At 53.5% G+C, this 27,869-nt stretch overlaps 2 protein-coding genes across 3 annotated transcripts; one reads left to right on the top strand and one right to left on the bottom strand.

The window, feature by feature from the left end:
• The first annotated feature begins 348 nt into the window (after positions 1–348).
• Positions 349–882, top strand: HSPB9 (heat shock protein family B (small) member 9). The gene has a single exon (XM_041001490.1). It carries the CDS (start codon positions 380–382, stop codon positions 863–865), a length of 486 nt encoding a protein of 161 aa, XP_040857424.1. The 5' UTR covers positions 349–379; the 3' UTR covers positions 866–882.
• Positions 883–1,405: 523 nt separating this feature from the next.
• RAB5C (RAB5C, member RAS oncogene family) lies at positions 1,406–27,230 on the bottom strand. 2 transcript variants are annotated; one of them, XM_041000619.1, is made up of 6 exons: positions 27,116–27,230; positions 8,229–8,480; positions 5,403–5,554; positions 5,042–5,164; positions 3,142–3,235; positions 1,406–2,306 (listed from the first exon to the last, which is right to left on the bottom strand). In XM_041000619.1, the coding sequence occupies exons 2-6, from the start codon at positions 8,392–8,394 to the stop codon at positions 2,191–2,193; spliced, it is 651 nt and encodes a 216-aa protein (XP_040856553.1). In that variant the 5' UTR covers positions 8,395–8,480; positions 27,116–27,230; the 3' UTR covers positions 1,406–2,190. The 2 variants fall into 2 exon arrangements, with proteins under 2 accessions (XP_040856553.1, XP_040856554.1); XM_041000620.1 differs by lacking the exon at positions 27,116–27,230 and having other exon boundaries at positions 8,229–8,484.
• Between the last annotated feature and the right edge of the window lie 639 nt (positions 27,231–27,869).

Here is a 27,869-nt window from a genome sequence, read left to right on the forward strand (position 1 = left end):
CTGCCACCCCACCCCCACGGGCGCCGAGGCCCCGGTCCACGCGGCCCAGAAGTGGGGCTGCAGCCACGCAGGGGAAGCCTTGTGGAAGCTGGGACTGCCCCGGGACATGGTGGATGCCTGGGATGTTCACTCCGGGTAATGCACCTGTTCCATTTTGTGTACCTCGTGTCGACTGGGAGAAGAGTGTGAAAGGCAGGGCCAGGTGCTGGGAATAGAAGAGGGTGCGCCAGGGCCGCCCGAAAGTGACGGAAGTCAAAGGGGACCAGTGCATGGGGCGGGGTGAGCTGCGCTCAGGAGGACACCCCCCCTCCCCCCCGAGAACCCACACGCGTGCCCCAGCTTGGAGCCTCGAGCCCCCGGTCAGCAGTTGCTCTCTTGGATGCAGCGGGTCAGCAGCAGTTTGTCCAACGGGAGCCGGGCGACATCCAGGAGCCCCAGCGTAGCCCTCGCTGGACGGAGCCAGGTGGCCACACTGCCGGTGCAGCTGCTGAGGGACAACCCGGCTGCTGTGCAGGACCATGGCCGGGCTGAAGACAATTTTCAAATGAAGATGGACGCGCAGGGCTTCGCCCCTGAGGAGCTGGTGGTGCAGGTGACCGGCCAGAACCTGATGGTGACGGGCCAGCGGCAGCGGGAGTATGGCAACCCAGCCATGGGCGGTTACCGCATGGAGCAGAAGGTGCAGCGGCAAATGCAGCTACCGCGGGACCTGGATCCCGCAGCCATGACCTGCTGCCTGACCCCCTCCGGCCAGCTGTGGGTCCGAGGCCAGTGCGGGTCACTGCCTCCCCTTGACACCCAAGCAGGTCCGTCCCCGCCAAGACTCCGGGGCCACAGCCCTAAGAAGGGTCCCAACTTAGCCTGATCTAGTAAACCACCACCAAGTGCAGCAGCCTTCCTTGTCACTGTTGTCATCTCTGGGAATGGGGACAGAGGTAGAGAGGACAGGAAAGGAACCCGGAGGGCCACGGAGAAGCTGGCCACTGTGGCCGGGCCGCAGAGCAGCTCCAGCAGCTCCAGCAGGGGGCAGCAGAGGGCTGGGCATGCTGGGGGCCAGGAGGGACAGTTGGGAGGCTGTGGAGCGAAGGCCCTGAGGACAGGTGCTAAGTGGAGGCAGGCGCTGTAGACAGACACAGCAATAGAGACCACTGATACAGCCCACAATCTGGGGAGGGCAGGGAGTCAGGGGTGGTGGACAAGCCAGTAAGGAACCTCAACTGTAGCGTCTTGGGCAGCCTCCCCCACCCCACACCCTGGAGCTGCCAATAGCACCACCTTTCTCTTGGTGATCATGACCCAGCTCCCTGGCATAGTGGGGGCAACTGTTGTTAACAAAACTTGGGCTCAGCTGAAAGGAACATCATGTCAGGAATATCTGATAAACTCCAGAGAGAAAAGACAAGCGTGAGGTCCACTGATCGGCTGACTATATTGACAAGATACTGATTGGTTACATGTTGAAGAAAACATACAATACAAAATACAGAAAAAGTTGGTTCCATCCCCTCCCGCTCCCCCCCTCTCCCACCCACCCCCAAATACTCATCATCGTGATTTGGTCGGAACCGGGCTCAGAGCCAGAGGTTGGGGTGACCGAGGGTGGAGGGGTCATGGGCAATGGGCTCGTGGCTGTCACGGTAATGCTGTGGTAATGCTGCGGGGTCTCCCCGAGTGGGGCGCCAGGGGCCTGAGGCCAGCCACTACGCAGGGAGGAGCTGCCATTCCGTCCCCTGTCCCGAGGCTTGCCCCACTGCCCCCAGCCAAGGGAGACGGCTCCACATGAGGGGAGGGCGTGGATGCTCCTGTGGAGTCGGCTGCTGGACGGGAGGGAAAGGAAGGGAAACCACTCCAACCCCTCGTCCCTGTGCCCTTGGACAAGGGCGGGGTCCGGGAGCACATGGCTACTCCCAGCAAAGGACAAGTGGGAGACCAGCAGAGAGGGGAGGAAGTGGGAAGAGCAGATCATATATATTAAAAAAGTGACTTAAGACTTAAAATTGAATTAGTATTTGTACAGAAAGGTGCGGGTGGAATAGCTCACTCCGGCCTATGATCAAAGTTACATAGAGAAATCATGGTGGAGCCTCTCCCTGCCCCCAGCGGCCCGAAGCGTTAAGTGCGATTGGTTAGAGTGGATTCCAGTCGGGTCATCCAGGCGGAGGAGGCGGGAGCAGTGGGCAGGCAGAGGGCTCAGTTGCTGCAGCACTGGCTCCGGCTGGCTGGGTTGTTCTCCTGGAGGTCCACACCCCGGTTCCGGCCTGGAGCACCAGCTGCATTCTGGGGCTCGTTCTTGGGAAGCTTCTTGGCTGTTCGCGAAAGGAAGGGGAGATGCCTGTGTGGAGTCTTGCAGTCCCCGCCCCCAGTCCTGCTGTAGCCCAATGCAGCCTTCACCACCCATCTGAGGTGAGACCCTGAGGGCTTCGGTGTGCAAGGTACAGTCTTGGAATTCTGGGAAATAGGTGAAATAATCCAGAAGTAGGGGGTCTGGACTAGTATTGGTTTAATCAGTGCCTAGAATGCCTGAGCCCAGTTCTGGACAATTTCAGTTCAAGTCCCAGCTCCACCCCTGACCTCAGCTTCCTAAAAGCATGTATCTTGGGACGCAACAGGTGTGCTGGATACAGCACTTGGGTCCCGGCTGTTGCACTCACTTTGGGAGTGAATCACTGGACGGAAGATCTTTCTCTCTACCTCTCCTCCTCTCTGTATATCTGACTTTGTAATAAAAATAAAATAAATCTTAAAAAAAAATAAATAAAGTCCTCGCCTTGAACGCCTCAGGATCCCATGTGGGTGCCAGTTCTAATCATGGCAGCCCTGCTTCCCATTCAGCTCCCTGCTTGTGGCCTGGGAAAGCAGTCCAGGATAGCCCAAAGCCTTGAGACCCTGCACCCGCGTGGGAGACCTGGAAGAGCTCCTGGCTCCTGGCTTCAGACCGGCATGACACTGGCCATTGCAGTCGTTTGGGGAGTGAATCATCGGATGGAAGATATTTCTCTGTCTCTCCTCCTCTCTCTATAATTGATTTGCAATAAAAAGAAGTCTTTAAAAAAAAATGCCATGGGAGCCCCAGCCTACCCCAACCCACAACTATGTGCCTGCGGTGGTGGAGTGGTGCGCGGAGGCAGGAGGGCCACTCACCTATTGCCATGAAAATTTCATTCACGTTAATTGCAGTCTTTGCTGAGGTCTCCATGAACAGCAAACTGTTGTCGTCTGCATAGGCTTGTGCGTCCTGATTTGGATGGAGATGAGGAAGGGAGTGAGAGGGAAATGTCTGCAGCTGGCAGGGGCTGGGCTTTGGATAACAATCTCCTTGGTGCCCAGTGCGTTAGGCCCACTAGAGACTGGTAGAACTGAGGCTGCCAGGCCTATGACACCCTGTCCAGGATCCCAAGACACCTATGCCACCTCTGGGCACCTCTCTGCTCACACACACTGGCATGTCTTACTAGGGCTTCCCTAGGTTCACTCTGCTCTTTCGCGCTTCAACATCACCAGGTTGGGGCTGGCACTGCTGGCACTGCAGAGCAGTGTTCCAGAAATGCCTCTGCCTGTGAGGCACCATCCGGTGTCCTAGCTGCTCCATTTCTGATCCAGTTCTCTGCCCAGCCCTGGCCTGAGAAAACCAGAGCAAGATGGACAGAGTGCACTCCTCCCACTTTCCTCCCCCAGGGAAACCCAGATAGAGCCCCTAGCTCCTGGCTTTGGCCTACAGCCAGCTGGGGATTGAACCAGTGGATGGAAGCTTTCTCTCTGTTCCTTGCCACTTTGCCACAAATAAACCTTTTTTTTTTTTTTAATCACTAGGTTAAGAACTACTCCTAGAAAGTGATCCTGAAAACACAGCAGCCCATCTGAACACAGGCACAGGAGGACACATGAGTGACTACGGCACCATCTCTGCTCTTCTGCTGCTACAAATCACCCAGAAGCCCTTCAATTATGGATGGGCAAAAAAACAAATGACAACACAGAGTGCATAGCACACACCCGTCAGTGTGGAGAGGAGTCACATAGAACATAGGCTATCGCCAAGACAGGAAACTGTGTCACAGTAAGGGAGACGGCGACTGACTGAGCTTCTGGGACTGGAGCAAACTTGAGTGTCATCTTCTTTGCACCGCTGAGATTTTACTATGTGCATATATTATATGAAAAATGTACCCCTGGGGCTGACGCAATAGCTCAACTGGCCAATCCTCTGACTTGCAGCACCGGCATCCCATATGGGTGCTGGTTCGTGTCCCAGAGGCTCCACTTCTCATCCAGCCTCCTGCTTATGGCCTGGGAAAGCAGCAGAGAATGGCCTAATGCCTTGGGATCTTGTACCTATGTGGAAGACCTGGAAGAAGCTCCTGGCTTTAGATTGGCTCAGCGCCAGCCACTTGGGGAACAGAAGATCTTTCTGTTTTTCCTTCTTTCTGGAAATTTGCCTTACTGACGGGAATAAGTATTAAAAAGAAAAGGAAAGTGTATTCCAGTGGGTGTCATAGTGTGCTGGGTTAAACTGCTGTGTGTGAGGCTGGCATCCTGTGCTGGAGGGCTACTTAAATCCCAGTTATTGGATTCCTGCCAGTCCCTGCAAGTGTACCCGGAAGGCTGAAGATGGTGGCCCAAGGAGTTGGTCCCCAGCATCCATGAGGGAGACCCTAACAGAGTTCCAGACCCCGGGCTTTCACCTTGCCTGGCCCCGGCTGTTACAGGCATTTGGGGAGACAGCCAGTTAATTTAGTATTACACTCTCTCTGTCACTCTTTCAAGTAAACAAACCATCCTTTAAAAAAATACTCCTTTTTCAATAAGTCTCTAATTAAAAATCAAATAAATGCACCTAACAATGCTTGTACTCACTGTCTCAAAAATACACACACTCACATGCCAAAGCTCCTGAAGGGAGACATGGGCGACAGACAGTCCTTCTTAGGCCCATGCTGGTGCCATGTTCAGTGCAGGAAAGCTCCCTGCTGCCTCCTCCCATGGCCTCCCAGAGGCCCCTCGTGGGAGCCACAGCCGGAGGTGGGGATGGGGGGCTCCCTACCTGGAACTCCACGGCTCTCTTGCTGGCCAGGTCTGCCTTGTTGCCTGCGAGTGCAATGACGATATTGGGGCTGGCCTGCCTCTGTAACTCTTTCACCCAGTTCTTGGCCCGTGCAAATGTGTCCTGAGGAGACATGACCAGAAAGTCAGGGGGAGAGCCCAGTGGGCCCCACCCAGTATTCAAGATGGGGCTATATAAAAATAGCATGCTGCGGAAATGGCCCCAAACATCAGAGAATGCATGCCCACATCCCATATCCCACCTAGGGATGGTCCAAGATGCCTGAAACGGGGACTCTGGTGTCCTCCTTTTCAGGGCTCTGAGACGAGAAAGAGGAAGGGTGAGGGGAGAAGGTGCTTACTGTGTTGGTGATGTCATATACCACAATGGCAGCCTGGGCCCCCCGGTAGTACATTGGGGCGAGGCTGTGATACCGCTCCTGGCCGGCTGTGTCCCAGATCTCGAACTTCACCGTCGTGTCGTCCAAGCAGACGGTCTGTGTGAGAAAGGCCGCTGGAGGGAAGAAGGCGTGTCACCAGGCGAGGACAGGTTGGAAACCACCCTGGGTCTGTACTGCTGCTCTGGGCTCCGCCTGGGCACTGGACACTGGGCACCAAGCAGGAGAAAGCCCTACCCGTAGGCTCAAGGGGTAGAGCCGAGGGCACAGCAGGCAGTTCCCGGAGGGGCTGGCCTCTGGCCTCAGCGCAGAGACCACTCGGGATGCCAACATCCCTCCCACACAGGGGCACCTGGCTTGGCATCCAGCCTCCCTCTCAGCTCTTGATCCCAGCCCTCTGCTGATGTGTACCCTGGGAGGCAGGAAGAGACAGCTCAAGCAGTTGGGTCCCTGTCACCACATGGTAGGCTAGGGTTGGGTTTTTAGCACTTCGCTTCTGCCCGGTCCATGCCCTGCTGTTGTGGGTACTCAGGGTGTAAATCAGAACAGGAGATTTTTGTGTCTCTACTTTTCAAACCAAAAAGCTCATGGAAAAAATGGATTAAAAGTGTGAGAGTAGGGCTGACGCATAGTTCAGTGGCATAGCACGCTACGCTTCCACCTGTGGAGGCTGGCAACCCACACTGGCACAAATTTAAGTACTGGCCATTCCACTTTCTTTGTTTTGTTTTTTTTTCCCAATACTTATTTATTTTTATTGGGAAGCTAGATCAGATTTATGGAGAGAAAGCGAGAGAGAAAGATCTTTCATCCACTGGTTCATTCCCCAAATGGCCACAATGGTTGGAGCTGAGCTGATTTAAAGTCAAGAGCTTCTTCCAGCTTTCCCACGCGGATCGAGAGCCTCAAGGCTTTGGACCATCCTCTACCGCTTTCCCACAAGACTACAAGCAATGAGCTAGATCAGAAGTGGAGTAGCCAGGACATGAACTAGTACCCATACTGTTCGCTGGCACATGTAAAAGTAGGATTTAGCATGGGCCCGGCACGGTGGCGCAGTGGTTAAGGTCCTCACCTTGCACGCCCAGGATCCTATATGGGCGCCGGTTCTATCCCAGCGGCCCCACTTCCCTTCCAGCTCCCTGCCTGAGGCCCGGGAAAGCAGTCGAGGACGGCCCAAAGCTTTGGGACCCTGCACCCGCGTGGGAGACCCGGAAGAGGCCCCTGGCTTCAGATCAGCATAGCATCGGCCGCTGCGCTCACTTGGGGAGTTAATCATTGGATGGAAGATCTTCCCCTCTGTCTCTCCTCTCTGTATATCTGCCTTTCCAATAAAAAAAATAATAAAGATAAATCTTTAAAAAAAAAAGTAGGATTTAGCCACTGAGCCTTTGTGCCAGGTCTTGCTCCACTTCCCATCCAGCTCCTTGCTTGTGGCCTGGGAAAGCAGTGGAGGGTGGCCAAAGGCCTTGGGACCCCACACCTTTGTGGGAGACCTGGAAGAGGTCCCTGCCTCCTGACTTTGGATCAGCTCAGCTCCAGCTGTTCCAGCTATTTGGGGAGTGACTCAATGGACAGGAAGATCTTTCTGCGTCTCTCTTTCTGTGACTCTGCTTTCCACAAAAATAAGTAAATTTTTAGAGAGAGAAAAAAAAAGGGTGAGTTTATTTTTGTCCAAAAAATACTGAAACTTACACATGCTTTTTCATAATATACAATTTCTACCTATCATGAAAAAAACTGCACAAGATAAACTCACATTTAATTCCACTGTCATTGAACTTCTGGCAGTTCCCGCGTGTCTGTGAGTAGTCCCCTCACAGCCTTCACAGGCCCCCCTGAGGCAGGGCAGGTGCACGCAGCAGACATGGAGGGCCCAGGGAAAGCTGCCTCTTAGCCTTGTTCTCTACTCAGAGAGGGCAGCCCAGCTGGACAGCCACCCTAGCCCAGGGGCCTCACTGTCCTTTGGTTTCCTGAGGACACTCAGGCGCTCAGCTCTGCCGCCTGGGAGGCACTCGCCGTAAGCCAGGTAGAGGCAGGCTGGTGGCTGCCTTCGCAAGCAGCGCTGTCCTCCCACCTGCCACCTCTGCACAGACCCATTCCTGTGTGGCCACCTGTGGTTCACTGCCCATGCATGTGGATGCTTTACACCCAGGGTCCCCCGCTGGGACAGAGGGGCCCAGCAGGGAGAGAGCCACTTTCCGGGGCTGCCCTCCCCCAGCGACAAAGGCCTGGGTGTCACTCACTTCCCCTCTCCAGTAGGGAGAGTGCTGACATGGCCCATTTCATTTCCAGCTGCCTGCACAGCTCCTGCCAACCAAGAGGGTCGAGAAAGGATGACTCAATGGCAACGTGGGTCTTGGCCTGGCGAGGTCTGTGCTGGCAGCTGAGGAAGGAGGCAACTGAGATCTTTACTCACATCCTAAATGCTGACCATGGCGGGGTCAAGGACATACTTGGAACTCCAGAACGGGTGAAAGTCAGCTTCAGACACACAAGCCACAGTCCAGCTGTGGTTCCCCACACCCCTCCCCAGCCAAGCACGCGGTGTGCCCAAGAAAGCAAGACGCGCCCCGGGGGAAGTAGAGCCCGTCTCTCCCGATGCCCGGCAGGTAATGTGGGCAGAGGCAGCACAGGCAGCCTGTGTCTGATTCTGGCTTAACACCCTGTCCAGGGAAAAGAGTTGCCATGATGCCCTCTGGGAAAGAGTCCCCTTCCCCCTCACCATCCCTGGCTTCTCAGGACCCAGATTTTGCCCTGAGGGCCCCTAGTTCCCATGTGCCCACTCACCTCCAATTGTGCTCTCTTGGTACTCGTGAAATTGCCCCTTGACGAAGCGGAGGACAAGGCTGGACTTGCCCACTGCAGACTCCCCCAGCAGGACCAACTTAAACTGACAGATCTTGTTTCCGGCGGCTGGTCCATTGGGTCGCGCTGCGCCTCCCCGACCCGCCATGGTCTGTTGCGTGTGGTGGGACCAGTGAGCGCGGGGTGGAGGCCGGTGTGGTACAAAGAGGCACTTGTGGGGAGGGGGGCCTCCAACTGTGAAGGAGACAGGAATCCTAGGTCAATTCCAACACTTGCATTGGGTCCCCCTGGGGCGCCAGGCCTTTCCCTAGAGTCCTGGCTCACTACCCTCCCGCCCTACGCCTCACTACCCTGCCTTCCACAGCCATGGAGCAGCACATAGCAAAGGGGTTTCCCCCTCTGGCTCTTAGCTTGTGCATTCACCTACACAGAACACACACAGTCTGCAGGGGTGGCAGTGGGTGGGGTAAGGCAACAGGTTCTTTGGACTACCTAAAAGTAAGCAAACAAATAAACAAAAAAATGCCCAGGAAGACAGCAGGATTTAGGTCACAATGACCTTGTAGTCTGGTAGCCAGGAACGAGCCTGCCTCCGTGCCAACACAGGGGCCAGGGAGTGCCATCAGAGCTGATCAGATAAGGTTGCGGCCCTCAGAACCAAGGCCTGGCCAGGGGTGGCCAGCAGCAGGGGTGGTGTTTTCCACCTGCCACATCAGGATGGCCGCTCCACCGTGTTTCTGTGAAGTGGGGCCATGTGCATGGGAATCAAAGCCCTGTCTCACTCTCACCCTGAGCCACTCTTCTCGTGAAGGTCTATCACACACATTAACAAAGCACGTACACACACCCCCATATCACAGCCAGAGCTTGGCCAGCAGCTGTTAACGACTGCCAGCTTTCCTTTTCACTCACACACACTTCGCTTCTAGCCTACACTGACATAGGAAGGTGGTGACGCCAAGACAGAACCAGGGGAAGGGGCGAATGGTTAGCCCAAGCTGGGATGCCCCTGTGTCCTGGGTCAGAGTGCCTGGGAAGTTTCCACTCCCTGGCCCTTGCAGGTATCTGAGAAGTTAACCAGTGGATGAGACATCTTGCTGTCTCTCTCGGCCTCTCAGATAAGTCAAAAACAATTTAGGAAAGACCAACATTAAAGCATAGTGTGTTAAGCTGCTGCCTGCATGGCTGGCACTTCATAAAATGGGTGCTGGCTGAGTTGCAGTTTATATACTTTCTTTCTTTTAAATATTTTTTTTTTTTTTTTTTGGAAAGTCAGATACACAAAGAGGAGGAGAGACAGACAGAAAGATCCTCCGTCCGATGATTTAGTCTCCAAGTAGTCGCAATGGCCAGAGCTGAGCCAATCTGAAAGCCAGAAATCCAGAAGCCAGGAGCTTCTTCCAGGTCTCCCATGCGGGTACAGGGTCCCAAGGCTTTGGGCCACCCTCGACTACTTTGCCAGGCCACAAGCAGGGAGCTGAATGGGAAGCAGGGCTGCTAGGATTAGAACTGGCACCCACATGGGATCCTGGGGCGTTCAAGGCAGGGACTTTAACCGCCACATTATCATGCAGGGCCCACAGCTGGTATACATTCAATCCAGATCCTGGTTAATGTGCCTGAGAAATCAGTGGAAGAAGGCCCAAAAGCTTGGGCTCCTGTAGCCACATCAGAAACCTAGAAGGAGCTCTTGGTTCCCAGCTTTCGTCTGGTCCAGCCCTTGCATTGTGGTCATCTGGGGAGGAAATGGAAGATCTCACTATGATTTGCAAATAAATAAATAAATCTTATAAAACATTTTAGTTACAAGAGAAAAAGGGGGGGGGGCGGCACAGTAGCCTAGCTGTTAAAGACCTCACCTTGCACGCATTGGGATCCCATATGGGCGCCGGTTCTAATCCCAGCTGCCCCACTTCCCATCCAGCTCCCTGCTTATGGCCTTGGAAAGCAGTCAAGGACGGCCCAAATGCCTTGGGACCCTGCACCCGTGTTGGAGACCTGGAGGAGGCTCCTGGCCACTTGGGGAGTGAATCGACAGACAGAACATTTTCCTCTCGGTCTTTCCTCCTCTCTATATATCTGACTTTTCAATAAAAATAAATAAATCTTCAAAAAAAAAAAAAAAAAGAGAATTCCAGGGCAGTGAGTGGGGGAAAGTGGAGACAAACTCCAACCTGGCCATTCGCACCCACCCCGAGAGCGCGGGTGTCTCTGCCCGACTTGGCCTATGCAGGACAGGTCCTCGGAGAAGAACCCGCCAGCCCGGAGCTGGCCCTGCGCAGAGGCCAAGGGGCAGGGCTGTGAATGGACAGAAGCTGTCTGTGGAAAGCCAGCAGCCTACGTACATAAAGATGCTGACGGCAAAGGGCTTGATAATTCAACCTCAAATCACTTGCCACATCCAAATTCTCAGAGCAGCTTGTTTAAAAAGTGAGCTTCAGGAAGACTGATTCACTAACCAGGGACAGCCATTTCCTTTCTGGATAGCACCAAAGGAAAGGGGGTTTGCCGTGAGGGCGCCCTCTTCCCCAAAAGCTCAAGGAAGGAAGCAGGGGAGGGAGAGCTCTCGGTGACCAGAAATGGCATTTAATCGCTGTTCGATCTAAGATGCTCTCTCCCTTCCCCGCCCGCGGGAGGCAAGTGTGCCCGTTCTCCTCGCCTGGATGGCTTCCTCACATAGCAGCTCAACTCTGCTGCAATAAGGCAACCTTGAAGACAGCTAGCATTTACCGTGCTGCTGCGCAACTGTCACCTCCCTTAACTTTAAAACCTCCCGCTTTTCAGGTCAACTTGACACTCAGGCATTCAATGCCTTGCTCAAGGCCCCCCAGCATTTGGTGACAGTCTGGCTGCAGACCTGAGCTGCCCACCTGTTCAGGCCCACTGGTGATCATGCCATCCTCTGGCCCTGGTAACAGTCACAGTGATACTACAGTCCCCAGGACTCCCAGCAGTGGGAGGAGCCCTGCTCCCTGTTCTCCCACTCCTGGGGCCAGGCAGGGCGACAGCAGCAGAGGGAAGAAAATCACAACGGACCCTCAAATGGGCTAGCACCACGAGTCCACATAACACAGACTCTTGGCTGGGACACTGAAGGATGAGGTGCGAAGGAGCAGAGAGAGGGGAACAGAAACCCAAGTCCCTGATTTCGGAAAGCCAGAGCAGCTGCAGAGCAGCCAGCACAGACAAGTGGGGGAATACAGACAGCCCACCTAAAGCCCCTCCCTACCAACCAGCGACTCTCCAAACCTGCAGGGGGACAAACACATCCTACACAGCTGCTCTCAACCTTGTCTGCACATCAGTCCCCCACACAGCCGGCTCCTGGAGGGCCACGTTGCTCCGGAGCAGGACCCAGTGTCTGCAGGGCAACAGCAGCTGGCAAAGAGCCTAGCACAGGCACCGGCTTTAGGCGCCAAGGAACCCTCTCCTGTCACTTCCAGGAAACTTCAGAGAATCCACATTAGTGGTCTCAGCACTTGGGTGGGGCATGCTAGGTGCAAGACAGTGCCCGCACGTGCCTGGCACAGGTAACTGCTGAATAAACAGCACGCCATGGTACTGATGTCATTATTTATTATTATATCTTTCCTAAGACTGCTGGTGAACACTGGCCTCCCCTGGTGAACTGAGACAGGCTCTACCCAGCCTAGACTGGCTGGTGACGTGTCCTGCCTGCTGAGCGGCCCTGCCCTCCACAGACACCTGAGCAGGCACACACAGCACTTTTTACAGTCAGGTGCCTCATGGTTGTCCTGGCCCATTTAAAGATCATGTGATCCTAAAGTGCAGAAAAAGCCAATTTTGTCCTCAAAGTTTGCTGAGGCACATAGCGCTGTCTAGGGCAGGTGAAGGCCAGACTCAGGGGCCCCAGAAGCTGCCGTCCCCTCCTTCTGAGACTGGGAAATAAAGTGCATCCCCTGGCAGGAAGCACAGGTGGATTTTCGCACTGAGCTGTCCAACCATCCGGGACAGAAATCTTTCTTCGTGAGCCAGTAGTCAAAATTACCCACCATGCAGCCCAGGATGGGGGTTTACAAACCACCAGTGTTAAGGTAAAAGTCTGTTTTGAGTCAACAATCAAATCCTGTTTTAAGAGCCAAAGTTAAAAAATAGCCTGTGAGATACCAGAATAATGGCAGGGGTAGGACTTCAGACCCAGCCAAGAGATGCCTTATCATCACCCACTCCCCACCCCGCAAACCAGAACCCTGGCTTGTCCAGAGGACACGGAGACAGGCTGCCACCCCACACCGCCCACAGCATGGAGGAGGGAACACAAAGTCCTCCAAATTCGCTGCACCTTTTCCCACAGTGTACACCAAGGGCAGAAGGCACCCAAGGTTCCAAACACCCCAGCCCTGAGCACAGGCCGTTCTAGAGCTGTCGGGGGTAGGGAAGGAAAGAGAAAGAAAAAGTAGGGCTGACTCCTCCTCACTCTGGGGCTTCCTGTGCACTGGACGCCACAGCAGGTCGGTGGCTCGCAAACTGTTTTCCTTGGGGTATTTGGAAAAAATAACCCTGGGAATCTCCACGGGGGAATCTCAGACTCTATTTTAAAAACAAGTTCTTTGAGTGACTACAAGCAGCCCATCAAAGTAGGAACGTGATGGTTGGTACAGGAAGGAAGGGGGAAAGGGAAGGAGCTGAGACAGAAAGGCACCGGGCTGGTGCGGTGGACAGGGTGGGGGTAGGGGAAGCCTGCAGGTGGTGGGCAGCACCTGCTACAGAAGACTTTTCCGGACTCCAGAGGCCGCTGAGCATCTCCTTCTCCTTCAAGCTCCCTGAGCAGCGTTCACCTGGCTCTCCTTGAGTCCATGAAGTCACCCCTACACACTTTTTGTCCTTCCTGGTAAAGGGTGAACCATTCCAGCTGATGAGTGTCTCTCGGGTTTCCTGTTTGCTTTAGCGACTTCCTCTAGGTCAGAATCCTGGCACTGCCTGGACAGTGTGCTGATTAGGAAAACCAGTCTGTGGACTGAAGGTTGGGTGGGGACTCCCTCCCTTGGGGAGCCAAGGGACCCCGCCCTGGCTCCCTGGAGGGGGTTCTGGCCAGTGACTCTACAGCCACACTCCACTCTGGTAAAAAGCATTCCTGAAGGCTTACCACACAAGAGGCAGCTAGTGAAGGCAACAGGAAAAGGGACTTGTGGCTTAAAGAGAAACACAGGAGGAGACGTAATGAGGTTCAAAGGCTGCCTGGAGCCAAGGTTCTGGAAACCTCACATTAGCTCAGAAGACGACTGACCCACAGCTCTTTCTCAAAGGGGAAAACCAGTAACACCTACACCCAGAGCAGAGGTGAGCCTCACAGCAGGACTGTCCAGGCTCCGAGCTGGGGACAGACCAGAAAAAGAATCTGGGGCAACCAACTGGAGCCACAAGGTACCTGCACAACTTTCCCCGGGGTGTCTAGTGCACTGGCCCTGGAGGCTGGCTAAAGCCTAGCTCCACTGTTTGCTGGTCGTGTGACCTTGGCTGAGTCACATGGGTGATTATTATCAGCTTCAGTCCCCTATCTATAGTCGTATTATCTAATACTAATTGCACAGGGCCACAGGGAAGGTTACATGAAACTAGGCAGAGCGGAGGGCCCAGTGTCAGGCTGAGGGTCTGGCAGGTAGTAGTCAGCCTTGACTGGTTGGCCTGTCAGAGCTTAAAGGGGTCTTTAGCCAAAATCTTGATCTCACGTGGCTCAACTGGCTAATTCTCCCCTTGCAAAGCACCAAGATCTCATATGGATGGCTGGTTCATGTCCTGGCTGCTCCACTTCCCTTCCAGCTCACTGCTTGCGGCCTGGGAAAGCAGTGGAGGACAGCCCAAAGCCTTGGGGCGCTGCACCTGCATGGGAGACTCGGAAGAGGCTCCTGGCTTCGGATCAGCACAGCTCCAGTTGATGTGGCCACTTGGGGAGTGAATCATCGGATGGAAGATCTTCCTCTGTCTCTCCTCCTCTCGGTCTCATATCTGACTTTACAATATAAATAAATAAATCTCTAAAAATAGTAAATTCATAAAAAGAGTAAATCTTATGTATTAAAAAAAATCCTGTTCTCACCACAGAGAAGGTGAAGAAGCTAAGGTAAGGAGACCTGCTTGGGGTCACATGGCCACTGGGAGTGGGTGGCAGAGCCCAAGCCCAGGACCCCAAACTCAGACAAGGCTTTCCTGTCTCAGACTGAAAGGAAAACCCAAGAATACTGAAAGCATCATTCTAGCTACTTGTATAACAGGGACTGCAACCTTTCACCTGTATTTTCACAAAATCCAGCTTTTAGCCAGGGGCTAACTAGTTGCTACTGACTGAAAGATACATTGCTGGATAAATTCTATGCCTTAATTTGGGTGGTAGATGCATGGATTTCATAAAAATCTATCAGGGTGAACACCTGCGATTTGTAAATATTATATAAATTATGTATCAGTAAGAAGGCAAAAACCACTGCTGTGATAGATGTTTGCAAACAACAACAAAAATTAAAGCCTAGAAACACTATGAAACCAATCCAGCTCCCCTGTATATATGTCCTGCCTCATTAGTACAAAAATTCTGAATATCAATTCAGAATAATACTAAAGACAATCAAAAAGATGACGCCAGGGCCCCGGCATAGTAGCCTGGCAGCTGAAGTCTTTGCCTTGAGCATGTCCCAGGATGCCATATGGACGCCGGTTCTGATCCTAGTGGCCCCGTTTCCCATCCAGCTCCCTGCTTATGGCCTGGGAGAGCAGTCAAGGATGGCCCAAAGCCTTGGGACCCTGCACCCACGTGGCAGACCTGAAGGAGGCTCTGGGCTGCTGGCTTCGGATTGCCTCAGCTCCAGCTGTTGTGGCCGCTTGCGGAGTGAATCTACAGACGTAAGACCTTCCTCTTTGTCTCTCCTCCTCTCTGTAATCTGACTTTGCAATAAAAATAAATAAATACTTAAAAAAAATGATGATGCCTGCAGCAGAAGACCGAAAGAGAACAAAGAGAACAAAGGTTAAACACAAAAAAGGAGCAAGACAGCGGCATCCACATAAAAATGGTGGCTGCTGCATATTCAAGATGGACTTCCGGGACTGCTGCAAGCAGAACTTCAACAATGTGTAAAGTCTCACCATCCTAAACAGAGAAGTCTTTCCAATGGAAGAAAGAGGTGACAGTGGTGTCATGGCTTGTCCTCCCCACCAGCCCACAGAACAGCTGCAATCAAGCAGGGCTGGGGAAAGAGGAACATCCTCCCACCTGGCCAGGCCCATGTCCTACCGGAGACCCTACAAGAGGAGCCTGGACCCCGGGAGCCAGCAGCCTGACAGCCCAAGTGGAGTTGTGGACATTTGGGCCCTTCACCCACCACAGTAGATGGGAGGCTTAGGGGAGGCAGCATTAGGGGAAGGGGAAGGAAATGATGCCAACAGGCACTCAGGGTGAGCGGGGCGGGGCGGGGGGGTCCCTTCTCCCCAGGACAGGCCCTGCAGGCTCTTCCAGTTCACCCAACTCCCTTAAGGAAGATGACTGCCGATGGACTTCCCTTTGAATGACAGTTCCTGAGGTTGAGCTGAGTGCCTAGATTTCTGCACCACCCAGAGGCCCCCGACAGGATCCAAACTTCACCAATGTCTGAAGCAGAGGCTGATGAGAGAGGGCACCCAACACAGACCTTGGATAACCCTCCCAGATGGTCCTGTCCCACACAGCACCTAGGCTGCACCTGTATCCTTGCCAGCACCAGCTGGATTCCCCAGGGGTCCTCTGCCTTGTGTGGAAGACATGCTGGGTCATTCCGGACAGACAACCAGCTTCTGAGGGCATTGTCCCAGAAGAACCTCCAGAACTCCTTCCCTGTTCTCTAAGCTGCTTTCTCAGCTTTTGCCAACAGGCGGGTTCCCTGAAGAGGCCGGGACAGAAGCAGAGTCAGCACTGTCAGGAGAAGATGGGAACCTCCGGGCTGGCTCCACCCCTTCCTGCACCCACAGGAAGGATGGCCCCATGAGTCTGCTAGTACAGCTGGGCCAGGGGAGTCCACCTGCTCAGTCCACGGAAGGGCCCCATTTGCCCATGGGCAGTTACAGAGTTTGCCGTCACCAGGCCTGTTGGCTCACACAGAAACCCGAAGATGGGGTGGTGGGGAGGTGACACAGGCCCACACACAGGACTGTCTATAGCTGTCTTAGGCCAGGTGTGTCCCGCCTCCAGATTCTCACAGGCAGTCAGGGGCGAGGCCCTAACACTACCATCCCTGGGAGACTGGTTCCCTCTGAAGTAGCCTGAGACAGAGGCTCTGTCCCAAGTGGAAGCTCAACTTGAAATCCAGCATAGTCCATGGCCCAAATATGCACATGTGTCCAGGCACAGAGAACAGGAGGATTTGCGCCAGCCCTTGATGTTGCGGGTGACACTGAGAAGACCATGAGCCAGGAAGGCAAGACAAAGGGACTTCCCTGACCTGCCCAGTACCTGTTGCCTTCCTGGGACAGTAGGTGTCATGTGGATGCCAGCCAGGATGGACTAGGAGCCGCTCCACAAACCTCATGCCTACGCTATAGGTGTTCTACTCATGCAGCGACCTTTTACTCAGGATATTACTAACTGGAACCTTATCCAACCCACAGCTCATCTTCCCCTTGGTCTAGGGCAAGGACCCCTCTGTGGGGAGCAGGGGTACCAGGCCAGGACAACTGCCATGTGTGCTGCTGCCCCAGGCCTAGGACTCCTTGCACCTCTGGTGGAAGGCACAGCCATCAGCTATTCATTCCACCAACTAACACTGCTTACACCCCTTTGCATTCGGACAAAAGTAAAAACCCAAACAACAAAAGGAAGCTGGTTTCCATCCCTGCCCTCTTTGCTTTTCCAACGGTTCCTGAACAGAGAGCAGCGACCCCATCACAGAGGTGCATGGGGTTTGAAAAGAGATTCAGGTACTGGACACCAGCAAACCAAATACCTCTTGCTGAGACACCACACATTGCTCAGTGCCTGCCCAACAAGAACAGGGTCAAAGTTCCCCGTGTGAGATGCACAGGACGGAGGCTGCCATCAAGCCTGACCACGAAATGCCCCCTTTTTAGTGATTATTTTAAAGATTTATTTATTTATTGGAAAGGCAGATGTAGAGAGAGAAGAGATGGAGAAAGATCTTCCTTTCACTGGTTCACAAGTGGCCACAACGGACAGAACTAAGTCCATCCGAAGCCAGGAGTCAGGAACTTCCTCCAGGTCTTCCATGTAGGTACAGGGTCCCAAGGTTTTGGGCCATCCTCGACTGCTTTCCCAGGCCACAAGCAGGGAGCTGGATGGGAAGTGGGGCACCTGGACACTAACCAGCTCCCATATGGGATGCCAACACACTCAAGGTGAGGATTTGGACACTAGACTATTGCGCTGAGCCCACTGAGGCACTTTTTGAACAGATTTGTCCTTCTTCATTATTGCTGGACAAAATATAGAACAGTGCCAAGGGAAGACACCAAGAGATGAGCAGGTCACAACAAACAAGCCCAAGGAATGAGCACACTGCTGCCTCCAAGGTCTCACATTTTCATTAGACTATTGTAGGTAGCAAAGGCTGAGCATGAGCAAGCCAGAGGAAGTCAGTCCTGGTGCAGATGAAAAAGGTCACATGACAAAGTTCCTAAAGCCTAGAATATCAGCCTCCTCTGTTTTAACACCCCAGAATATAAAACCGGACACACAAAAAGTGCTTACATACTACAGCGAGCTGAGTATGTGACACAGGGATAGCCTGGACTGGTATAGGAAAAGAATGAGGGCAGCTGAAGGCTAAAATATACACTCATGGACCAGACAGAATGGCTGCCTACCAGAACCATACCCTGCTGCTCAACAGCCCAGTGCTCCACACAGACTTCAGTTCAAATGTGGAGCCATCAATGACCAGGACAGCCTCACACTGTTATCACTGAACCCACGACCTTACGTGCAAAATGAGGACTGTTACCACCCATCTCCTGGGACTGCTGGGAAGACATCACACACCATAGTCTGAGCCAAGAGCTTGGCTCACAGAGTACAGAGCAAATGTTCAGGGGGGACCTAGAATTCTCTGTGAAGAAAGCAAACCCCTCAATACCTATGTGCAGACACCATTCACATATTCCTTTATCTCCCACACCAACCTCTGGCTGCCTAGCCCCTCTAGGGTATCTCTCACCAGTTTCACAGGAGGGCAGATGTCCTCTCAGCCACCCCACACTTGACTCCCCTGGAGACTGGCTCCCAAAGCCTTAAGGACAGAGAAGGGGCACCCACCACTCAAGAGGTCAGCATCAAGTGAAAGCTCTCATCTAGGTAAAGCATAGCCCCTTAAAAAAAAAAAAAAACGCACACACAGAGTATCTTAAAGCTCCTTCCATCTCTCAAAGCCTCTTTCAGGAAAAGGAAGAAGTTGTTCAGTAGCAGGCAGGGGGAGGAGACAGCAATTGGGCAGTTGACAAAGAAACCAGAGTTCCTTTTAAAAGCCAGGCTTAAAATGCTAGAGGTTTGGAAAGTGGCGTCATTAATCACCACAGCCATGTGAGCAGCTCAGAGAGCAACCTGATGACCAGGAGAGTGGCCAGGGTGAGGGAAGCCTCCCACGCCTTCACCCAATCTGACAGGGCCACCTGAAAAGTGACACACACGGAGCTATGAACAGAAGGCAGGAGGCTTGTGAAGACCCAGAGCTAATGCTTCCAGCAGCGCTCACGTTTCCCATCTGCACAAGGGATGCTGGTGCCACAGGGTTTCCAGTTGATCAGTGAATCAGGATCCAAGCCCGGGTGACAGCCTCCCAGGGCCTGCTGTGTACAGCCACAAACTGCCCAAGCCCTCCTACCATGCAGCATCAGTTTTGAAAGGCACCAAAAACTGCTGGCCTGACTTTGCGGGATTTCATACCTAGAATCTAGGAAAGTTTGGCTGGAGAACTTAGCACCGATCACATCTTCCACCTGGTTAGTAAACACCCAAGAAAATCCCAAAGCTGACCACTTGTTGTGTCTCCTGCAGTTTCAGCAGGGCTACAAAGTACGAATGGATGAACTGAGAAGCACAGTCAGCTGTGGGGATCAACTCCCTGCCCAGAGCTGATCCCTACAGGGTGCATCTCCACCATAGCCACCTCGGGAGGCCTCAGTGACCCTGACAAACCCCATCCACATAACCCCACAGCAACCTACTGACAAGGAGACAGCTGATGCTAAAGGGAGGTGGGTCTGCAGCATCTCACAGCACCAGCCAGTAAGGAAGTGTGCAAAACACAAAACCAGCAAAGCCTCCCAAGGAGCGGCTCAGAGGGAGTGGGAAGGGGGGCCAAGGACTGGAGCGGAACCGTGCACCAGACTGTAAACCACAGCCCTAAATAAACACTCATGAGTCCACACTGGAATCAATAACTGAATAAACAAATGGGGGAGGACAAATGCCTTGTATAGAACTGAACAGGTCATGTGGAGATTCCGCCCTCAGGAAGGGCACATTACTCCCCACTGGTCCCATGTGGGCTGCACAGAGACATCCTTCCAGACAGTGAAAATGGGCAGAACAACTTCCCACAAAGCGAGCTGATGGCCATCACTCAGTTCTAGGCCTCGGGGTTGACACGAAGCGTGCTAACTCACATGGACAGTAACGAAAATGCACATCCCTTCTGCTGTCTGTCCGAACCCTCCCAACCCCAGTCCTCTCAGGAGTAAAACAGCAAACAAAGCCCAGTTGAGGCACATTCTATCTGGGCTCTGCTGACACTGAGGCCTCGTGTGCGAGACATTGTTAGTCAAGAGGAAGCCTGAAGATGTGTGACAACTCAATCCAAAGGGGGTCCCTAAGACAGAAAGGTCACTGGGGCAAAACCCCAGAGAGAATCCAGACACAGCACAGGGGCTTCCTGCAGCTGCCAGCCAGTCACTGAGGAGCAGGGGTGGGATTCAAGCTCTCTGTGCTGCCTGCAGCATGCCCCTACAGCTGTCACGAAAGCACAAGTGTATCAGAAATAAAATAAATTAGAGAGCTACAAATTAAGCTGGTGCCTCAGGTGCTTACATCTCATACTAGAAACAAAAATTTTTTTGAAGACAGTTGATTTTTCAAAAAATGCCCAAAATCTTTTCATTTTTAAAAAGATATCTGGTCTATTTGAAAGGCAGAGATAGAGAAGCAGACACAGAGTGAGAAATTTTTCACCTAGTACTGTGCCAGGCCAAGGCCAGGAAGTCTGGAGCTTCTTCCAGAGCTCCCAAGCAGGTGCAGGAATCCAATCATTGGGGCACCTTTCACCGACTTCCCAGGTCATTAGCAGAGTTGGATCAGAGGTGGAACAGCCAAGATATAAACTATTACCCATAAAGGATGCTGGGATCACAAGTGGTGGGTTAACTGGTGACGCCCCGACACCGACTCCCTGCTAAAATGTTGAGCACAGTCCCAGCTACTCCAAGCTCTGCTTCAGCTTCCTGCTGATGTGCATGGGAGGCAGAGGAGGAAGACTTCAGTACTTGAGTTCCTGCCACTGCCGTGGCAGACCTGGATGGAATAACTGGTACCCTAGTGGCCAAAGTCCTCACCTTACATGTGCCAGGATCTCATAAGGGCACTGGTTCTAATCCCAACGGCCCTGCTTCCCATCCAGCTCCCTGCTTGTGGCCTGGGAGGGAAGTAAAGGACGGCCCAAAGCCTTGGAACCCTGCACCCTCGTGAGAGACTAGGAAGAGGTTCCTGGCTCCTGGCTTTGGATCGGCGCAGCTCTGGCCATTGCAGCCACTTGGAGTGAATCAGTACATGAAAGATCTTCCTCTCTGTCTCTGCTCCTCTCTGTATATCTGACTTTCCAATAAAAATAAAGTAAATCTTAAAAAAAGAAAGAAAAAAAAAAGGAAGTGGGCAGGTGTCTGCTCCTCAGGGAGGCCCACAATGCTGAGAAGCATGAGTACCAGGCCTAGGTCCTGAACACAGAACACAGAGAAAACAGGACACGATGGGCCCCTACAGGGCTCACAATGTCAGAACACTGGGAAGTCTTGCCAAAAGGGGCCCTTAACCTTTTCGGGACAAGGAGAAGCATTGGAGGAAGTAACACTCGGGCTGGGCTTGGAGAGAGCAGCAGGGAGTTACAGTGGCCAGGGGAACAGGTGGACAAGAGCCTTCCCGCAAAGGGAACACTCAGGTCTAGTCCTGAAACGCAGCAAGGGTAGGCTGGACACCTGCCCAGTCAAGTCCTTGCTTTTTTTCTTTTTGTAAGATTTATTTATTTGAAAGGGAGAGTTAGAGAGAGAGAGAAAGGGGTATTCTATCCACTGATTCACTCTTCAAATGGCCACAACAGCCAGAATGGGGAAAACCAAAGCCAGGAGCTCAGGACTTCATTCGGTTCTCCCATATGGGTGCCAGGGGCCCAAGAATTTGAGCCACCTCCTACTGCTTTCCCAGGCACATTAGCAGGGAGCTGCAAGAGAAGTGGAGCATCTGGGACATAAACCAGTGCTTGTATGGGAGGTCAGCAGCAGTTTCACCCATTATACCTCAACACTAGCCCCCATACTTTCAATTCTAATCTCTATCCTGCCACTTTTCCCACAGTCTCCCACTATAACATGGGAAAGAGATACAAAACCAACCTCCCTGAGTTGTCAGGATGACTGAAAGACTATGCCAAGGGCTCAGGAGAGGGCCTGGTGCATGATAAGTAAGCTAGCCTGGGACACGTGTGTGGTTAAGGCGTTGGGCAGTCTCCATTGCACACTGCAGCACTTGGGTTTGGTACTCAGTTCTAGTTCCTGCCTCCAATTTCCTGCTACTGCAAACCCTGGGAGGCAGTAGTGTCGGCTCATGTAGCTGTGTTCCCGCAATCCAAGTGGGAAACCCAAAGCGAGTTCCTAGCTCCTAGCTCTGGCCTGGCTTGGCCCAACCTGGGCCATTACAGGTATTTTGGGGAGCAAACCAGTAAATGAGACCTCACTCTCATTGCCCGTGGTCTCTCTGCCTCGCAAATCATCAAAAATTAAATAAAGGGCCAGGTATGGTGAATACCGGGACACAGTATCCCTTGCCAGAGTGGCCGTCGGGGTTCAGCTTCTGCCGACCCACCGGGGAAGGATGAGATGCTCCTACCTGTGTGAGAGCTGGGTGCAGGTCCTGCCTCCCGCCCTCGCCTCGCCTGCCCTGGCTGTGCAGACATGTGGGGACTGGACTCTCTCTCTCCCTGTCACTCTGTCTTGTGAATAAATACACAAATCTCCAAGTACATAAAGTGAGAGTGGCTTAAGGAAAAAGAGGAAGTAAGAAGATGTGGAAGCAACTTGTAGGGGTGGTTCACTTGCACTTGTGAGGCAGACACCCTGTAACAGAGTGCTGGCTGAAGTTCTAGCTCAGCTCCCTGCTACTGTGCCTGGGAAAGCAGTGGAGGATAGCATAAGAGCCTGGGCCACTGCTACCCATGTGGGAGCCTCAGATGGAGTTTCCGGTTGCTGGTTTTAGCCTGGCCAAAAAGTTTTGTTGAGTACCTGCACAGTGAACCAGAGGAATAGAAGATCTCTCTGGCTCTTCCTATCACTCTGCCTTTCAAGTAAAAAGCACATAAATAAATAATAAACCTTTAATAATAAGAATAATGAAACTAGGGGCCAGCAGTCGGTTAAGTCACTGTCTGCAGCATTGCCATATTACATGGGCTCTAGCTATTCCAATTCCCATCCAGCTCCCTGCAATGGCCTAGGAAAAGCAGTGGAGGACAGCCCAAGTGTTAAGGTCTCTGACCTCAGGCGGGAGACCTGGGTAAAGCGCCTGGGTTCCTGGATCTTGTCTGGCCCAGCGCTGGCTGTTGTGGCCATCAGGGAAGTGAACAGGTGAATGAAAGACCTTTCTCTCTCTCTCTCTCACTTTCTCTCTCTCTCTCTTCCCCCCTCCCTCCTCCGTCCCTCCCTTCCCATCCTTTTGCCTCTCTGTAACTCTTTCAAATAAATAAATAAATAAACCTTTAAGTAACAATGATAATAAAAACTAAACCAAGCTTTACTAATATTTGTATTACTGTACCTCTGATGCAACAAAGGAGATGGGGCTATTTCCTTTGAAAACTTTTATTATGCCAGATTATTAATGCTGAGGGCTGTGTAAAAATATTCTAACTCGTGGGGAGCTAAGCAGGTCCAAGGCCCAGCACAGTAGCCTAGTGGCTCAAGTCCTCACCTAGCAGGCACTGGGATCCCACATGGGCACCAGTTTGTATCTGGGCTGCTCTACTTCCCTTCCAGCTCCCTGGTTGTGGCCTGGGAAAGTAGTCAAGGACAGCCGAAAACCTTGGGGCCCTGCAACCCATGTTGGCAACACAGAGGAAGCTCCTGGGGCTCCCGGCTTTGGATTAGCTCGGCTCTAACTGCTTCAGCCACTTGGGGAGTGAATCAGTGGATGAAGATCTTTCTGTCTCTCCTTCTCTCTGTAAATCGGATTTTCCAATATAAATAAATAAATCTTAAAAAAAAAAATACTCCAACTCTCCTCTGCCAAGGTTCACACAAGCACTCAGCAGACATGGGGATGTCCTCTCTGCCAAGTTCTACCTGAAGCAGTGCCTGTCAAATAAGCCCAGGAGAAGCAGCCCTGACTCAGGTCCGTGAAAGCAAACATAAAACTCCAGGAATCTGGGAACCCAAACCAAAGCTGCCAGTCACAACCAAAACATTATCTTCAAGTTTCCCGTTTTAGCTTAAATTCACCCAAACTGTGCATTCTAATCCACACTAGGGCCAGGACTGCTAGCCTCTGGAAATGATGCTGACTGAGTGTCAGAGGGCCTGGAAGAAGCAAAGATGCCTTTGTTCTTCAGTGTGTGGCTCTGGGTATCCTCAGCACACGGCCCCACGGAGTCCGGAGAGTCCCTGCAGGGGAAGCAGCCTTGGCCTTGGCGTGCCTTTCTGCGAAACAGGAATGCCACACCAATTTTGTCCAGGATCTGTGATGCAAGACAGTATGGGAAACGTCCAGCAGAGTATCGGACACTACACCCACCTGAGGCCACTGCTAGTCAGTAACAATCTATCCTGAGCCTGGCCAGGGGCAGGTCCTTGACCCTTTGTTTCCTTACACAAGATACTAAGTATTCCTCATTCGCTGAAAGCAGCAGCTTGAGGAGCTAAGCAGGCCTAAGGTCACACAAACTGGAAAATGGGGGGAGTCCAGCTGACAACTCAGGTCCTGCAAGGCTCCAGTGACGTGCCCCCAAACACAGACACACATACACTGATACACAGACACACATACACTGATACACAGACACACACGACAGACTGACACAGACACACAGTGACACATTGCCACACACAGACACACTAACACACAGTGACACACTGGTACACATAGACATACACTGCCACACTAACACACAGACACACACTGCCACACTAACAGACACACACTGACACACACACACACTGACACACTGAGCGCTGGGTAAGGTTATGGGAAGAAGCCTCTTTCTAACAAGTGCATGCTTGGTAGGGCTGAATTTAAAGTCATGATCTTGTTCTTGCTTCCATGTAAGTGCCAGTGAGAGGGGCCCCAGCAGACAGCTCCTCTTCCCACCTGTAAGTGTAGGTGGCACCTAAGGGGCATCAGAGATACCCCCGTCTGCTGGGTCCCTTCTCCCTCATCCCCATCCCGCAACACCACTGAGCCCACTCACTTTCCCTTTCATTTTCTAACCATCACCACTTCCAGGTTCCCAAGACACCACTGGCAGCCAGACGTTAGCCATAGCCAACATTTGGATCCTGAACACCACTGACTCCTGTCAAGATCCCCACAGGCCAAGAAGGAGGACAGGAGGCCGAGGTAAAGATGGGGAAGCAATTGAAGCCAAGCAGAGCCAGCGATGCCAAAGGCAAGAAGGTTCAGCGCTTGCACTTGCGTCCTTCATGGCTTACCCCACCTGTTCATTCATCTAAGGGCCCATTATTAGGAAAGATGACATCACATATGAGCCCAGAACCCATGTCTCGGCTCTACCACTTGCTAATCTCCCCGACATCTTTCAGTACCTCTCCAAACAGGGAACACAGATCTCACTATATTCCTGATACTGGGGAGCCCTGTGTGCGGAATCAAGTTTGCAACTTTACCCTAACCTCTAGGAATTAGTAGTTACTGCACCTCTCTAGTATCTAACAGAAAGAGGCCAGCCAGCTTGCTGGGACAGCCAACAAGGGGAGGAAAGAAAAGTGCCACAGATGAGGGGCTTCTACACCACACAGAGTCCCCCTCCTCCTCCCAGGGCCAGGCAGGCTCCCACTTCTGCCTGGAGTGACACAGCCATCTGGGACTCTGAAGCCTTCCTCGCCCTCCTGCGATGGGAGCTTCACAGCCCGGTTCCAGGTTGGAGCTGGCAGAGCCGGCCTAGATGCTGGGGAGGAGTCATCCTGAGGAGGACTCCTGAGGAACTCCCCCCAGGTCCTGGGAAGCCGAGTCATGGAGACCAGGCTGGTAGTCAGAGTCTCCGCCACGCCCACAGACAGAGCACTTGCCATCCAGCTGGTGAGCCCAATAAGAGTTTTCCTTTGCTGTCCAATGAACAAGTGAAACAAGCACATCCAAGCTGGAGCTCAGCAGACTGAAGGAATCAGATGCCGGAAGAGATCTCAAAGCCAAAAGAATCTCAAACACCTGTGGGCAGGAGCAACCAAGGTCAGCCAAGACGGGCAGGGTGGCACAGGAGTGCAGGGAGTGCCAAGCACAGCTCGGCTCCACCACAGACAGCAAGGGCCAGCCGTGGCCGCGGTCAAGCTACTCCTCATGAAGACACAGCCTCTGGCCTGTACTTTGGCCACATCACACAGAAACAACAGGGTAGGAAGGTCCAGCAGGACAGCTGACGGAGGGAGGGACCAGCCCCTTCTGGCAGGCCTGGGAGTTTCTCAGGCTCCAGAAACCAGCACACTAAGAATCCAGGGCTATCACCGGGATCATTCATCAGTTCAAGCCCAGAAGACCAACCAGAGCCCATGGTGTGGCATGGACCTGTTGCACACACATGCGGATGTGCGTGTATCCATGGGCCATGGATCCCACCCAAACCGCTCCACTCATGCCTGGCTGTGGTCTCGCCTCTGGGGCAGCTGGGAGAACACTCACTCCCATGCTTTGGAAGGACAGGGCTGGGCCTGGAGCAAAGGAGGAGGAGCAGGGGAAAGAGAAGATAATGAAGGGGCAGGTCCACCCTGATCTGTGATCTGCAGCTGGGATTGAGCAAAGCTCAGCTAAATTCTTCAGAGGCAGGAAGGGGGACTCACTTGAGAGCACAGCCTCCCGAGAAGGCCAGGGCTGGGAGGGCTGGGTTCCCAGAAGTGAGCCACACTCCCCAACTCCGCGGACAGCCCGAAGTGGTCAGGAGTGGTGGGAGCAAACCTACTTTCCACGCGTGTGGAATCGCCTTCCTGGGCATTCCCTCCCTCCCTCCCCCACAAAAAGGCAATCGGGACAATTTTTTCTCCAGGGCTGCAGGAGACAACTGCTTCGGCGGGACGGGGAGGAGAGGACAGGGGCGACAGCCTGCCCTCCCCGCCGCCTCCACAAGAACGGGGTCGGGGGGGAAGTCTCCCTTCCCACCTGCCAACGACCGTCCGATCCTGGGAGCAGGAGGAGCGGAACTTGGGGTTCCCTCTCTCCCACACCCGGGCTGGACAGGCCAGAGGAGAGCCTCGGGGGTTTCTCCGAGGTTCACAGAGGGCAGGTAAGTCCAGCACAGCAGGGATCTCCCCTGGCCCGACACCCTAAGAAGGGGCTACGGGTCGGGGGAGGGGTCAGGATCCCCCTAAGCTAGGGTTAGGCGGGACGAAGGGTTACCCCACAAAAGCAACTGGGCAGGCGAGACACGGGGTCCCGAGACCGGCATACTCACGGTGGCTCCGGGGACGGCGGCGTTACTCGGGGCCGCGGCTCGGACAGGCTTCGCTCCTCTCCCCCCCCCCAGCGGTGTCCCAGGCTCCGGCCTCCACTTCCGCCTTTCAGCCGCTCCGGATCCGGATCTCTACCTCGGCCCCGCCCCTCTCACGCCCAGGTGATTGACAGGGCGGAAAAACCAATGGGAGGCACTCTTGGCCGACTCACACGCTGCGTCCATAGGGGGAGTGGGAGAGGAGGGCGAGAGCGCGCGAGGCACGACGGGATTTGTAGTTTGCAGCGCCGGGAGGCGCCAGCTCCTGCTTGGGACTGGCGCCTTAAGGGTGGAGCCGGCTCGGGCGAGGCGGGGCTGGCCTGGGCCGGGGTTCCAAGGAGTCTCGGGGGAAGGTGGTGATGGACGGTTGGCAGAAGGCAGAGGGCGTTGTGTGTAGCACTGGGAAGGGGGACAAACGTGGTGTGAATGAATATGTACGGAAGGCCGCGTGGGTCAGCCCCGTGTCCTGGGAGAAGCCCGTGGTTATTCTGCGATGGGACACTAGGTAACCCCCCTGCCTTGGTGTGGCCCCCTAAACACCCAAGACCACCTCAGCCTCGGCCTCCGCCCACTCCCAACTGGAAATAAACGCAGAGCTGGATCGCTCCATCCCTAACTGTAGGCTGGAATCCCCCACGCTCAGGTACATGGAGACATTTGTTTCTCCTCCCTCAGGTTCAGAGCCACTGCTTCTCCTCCTCCCTTCCCCCTCCCACCC

Source organism: Ochotona curzoniae, unplaced genomic scaffold (genome assembly GCF_017591425.1).
Source record: "Ochotona curzoniae isolate NIBS_2020 unplaced genomic scaffold, NIBS_Ocur_1.0 scaffold_2453, whole genome shotgun sequence".
NCBI classification, from domain to species: Eukaryota; Metazoa; Chordata; class Mammalia; order Lagomorpha; family Ochotonidae; genus Ochotona; species Ochotona curzoniae.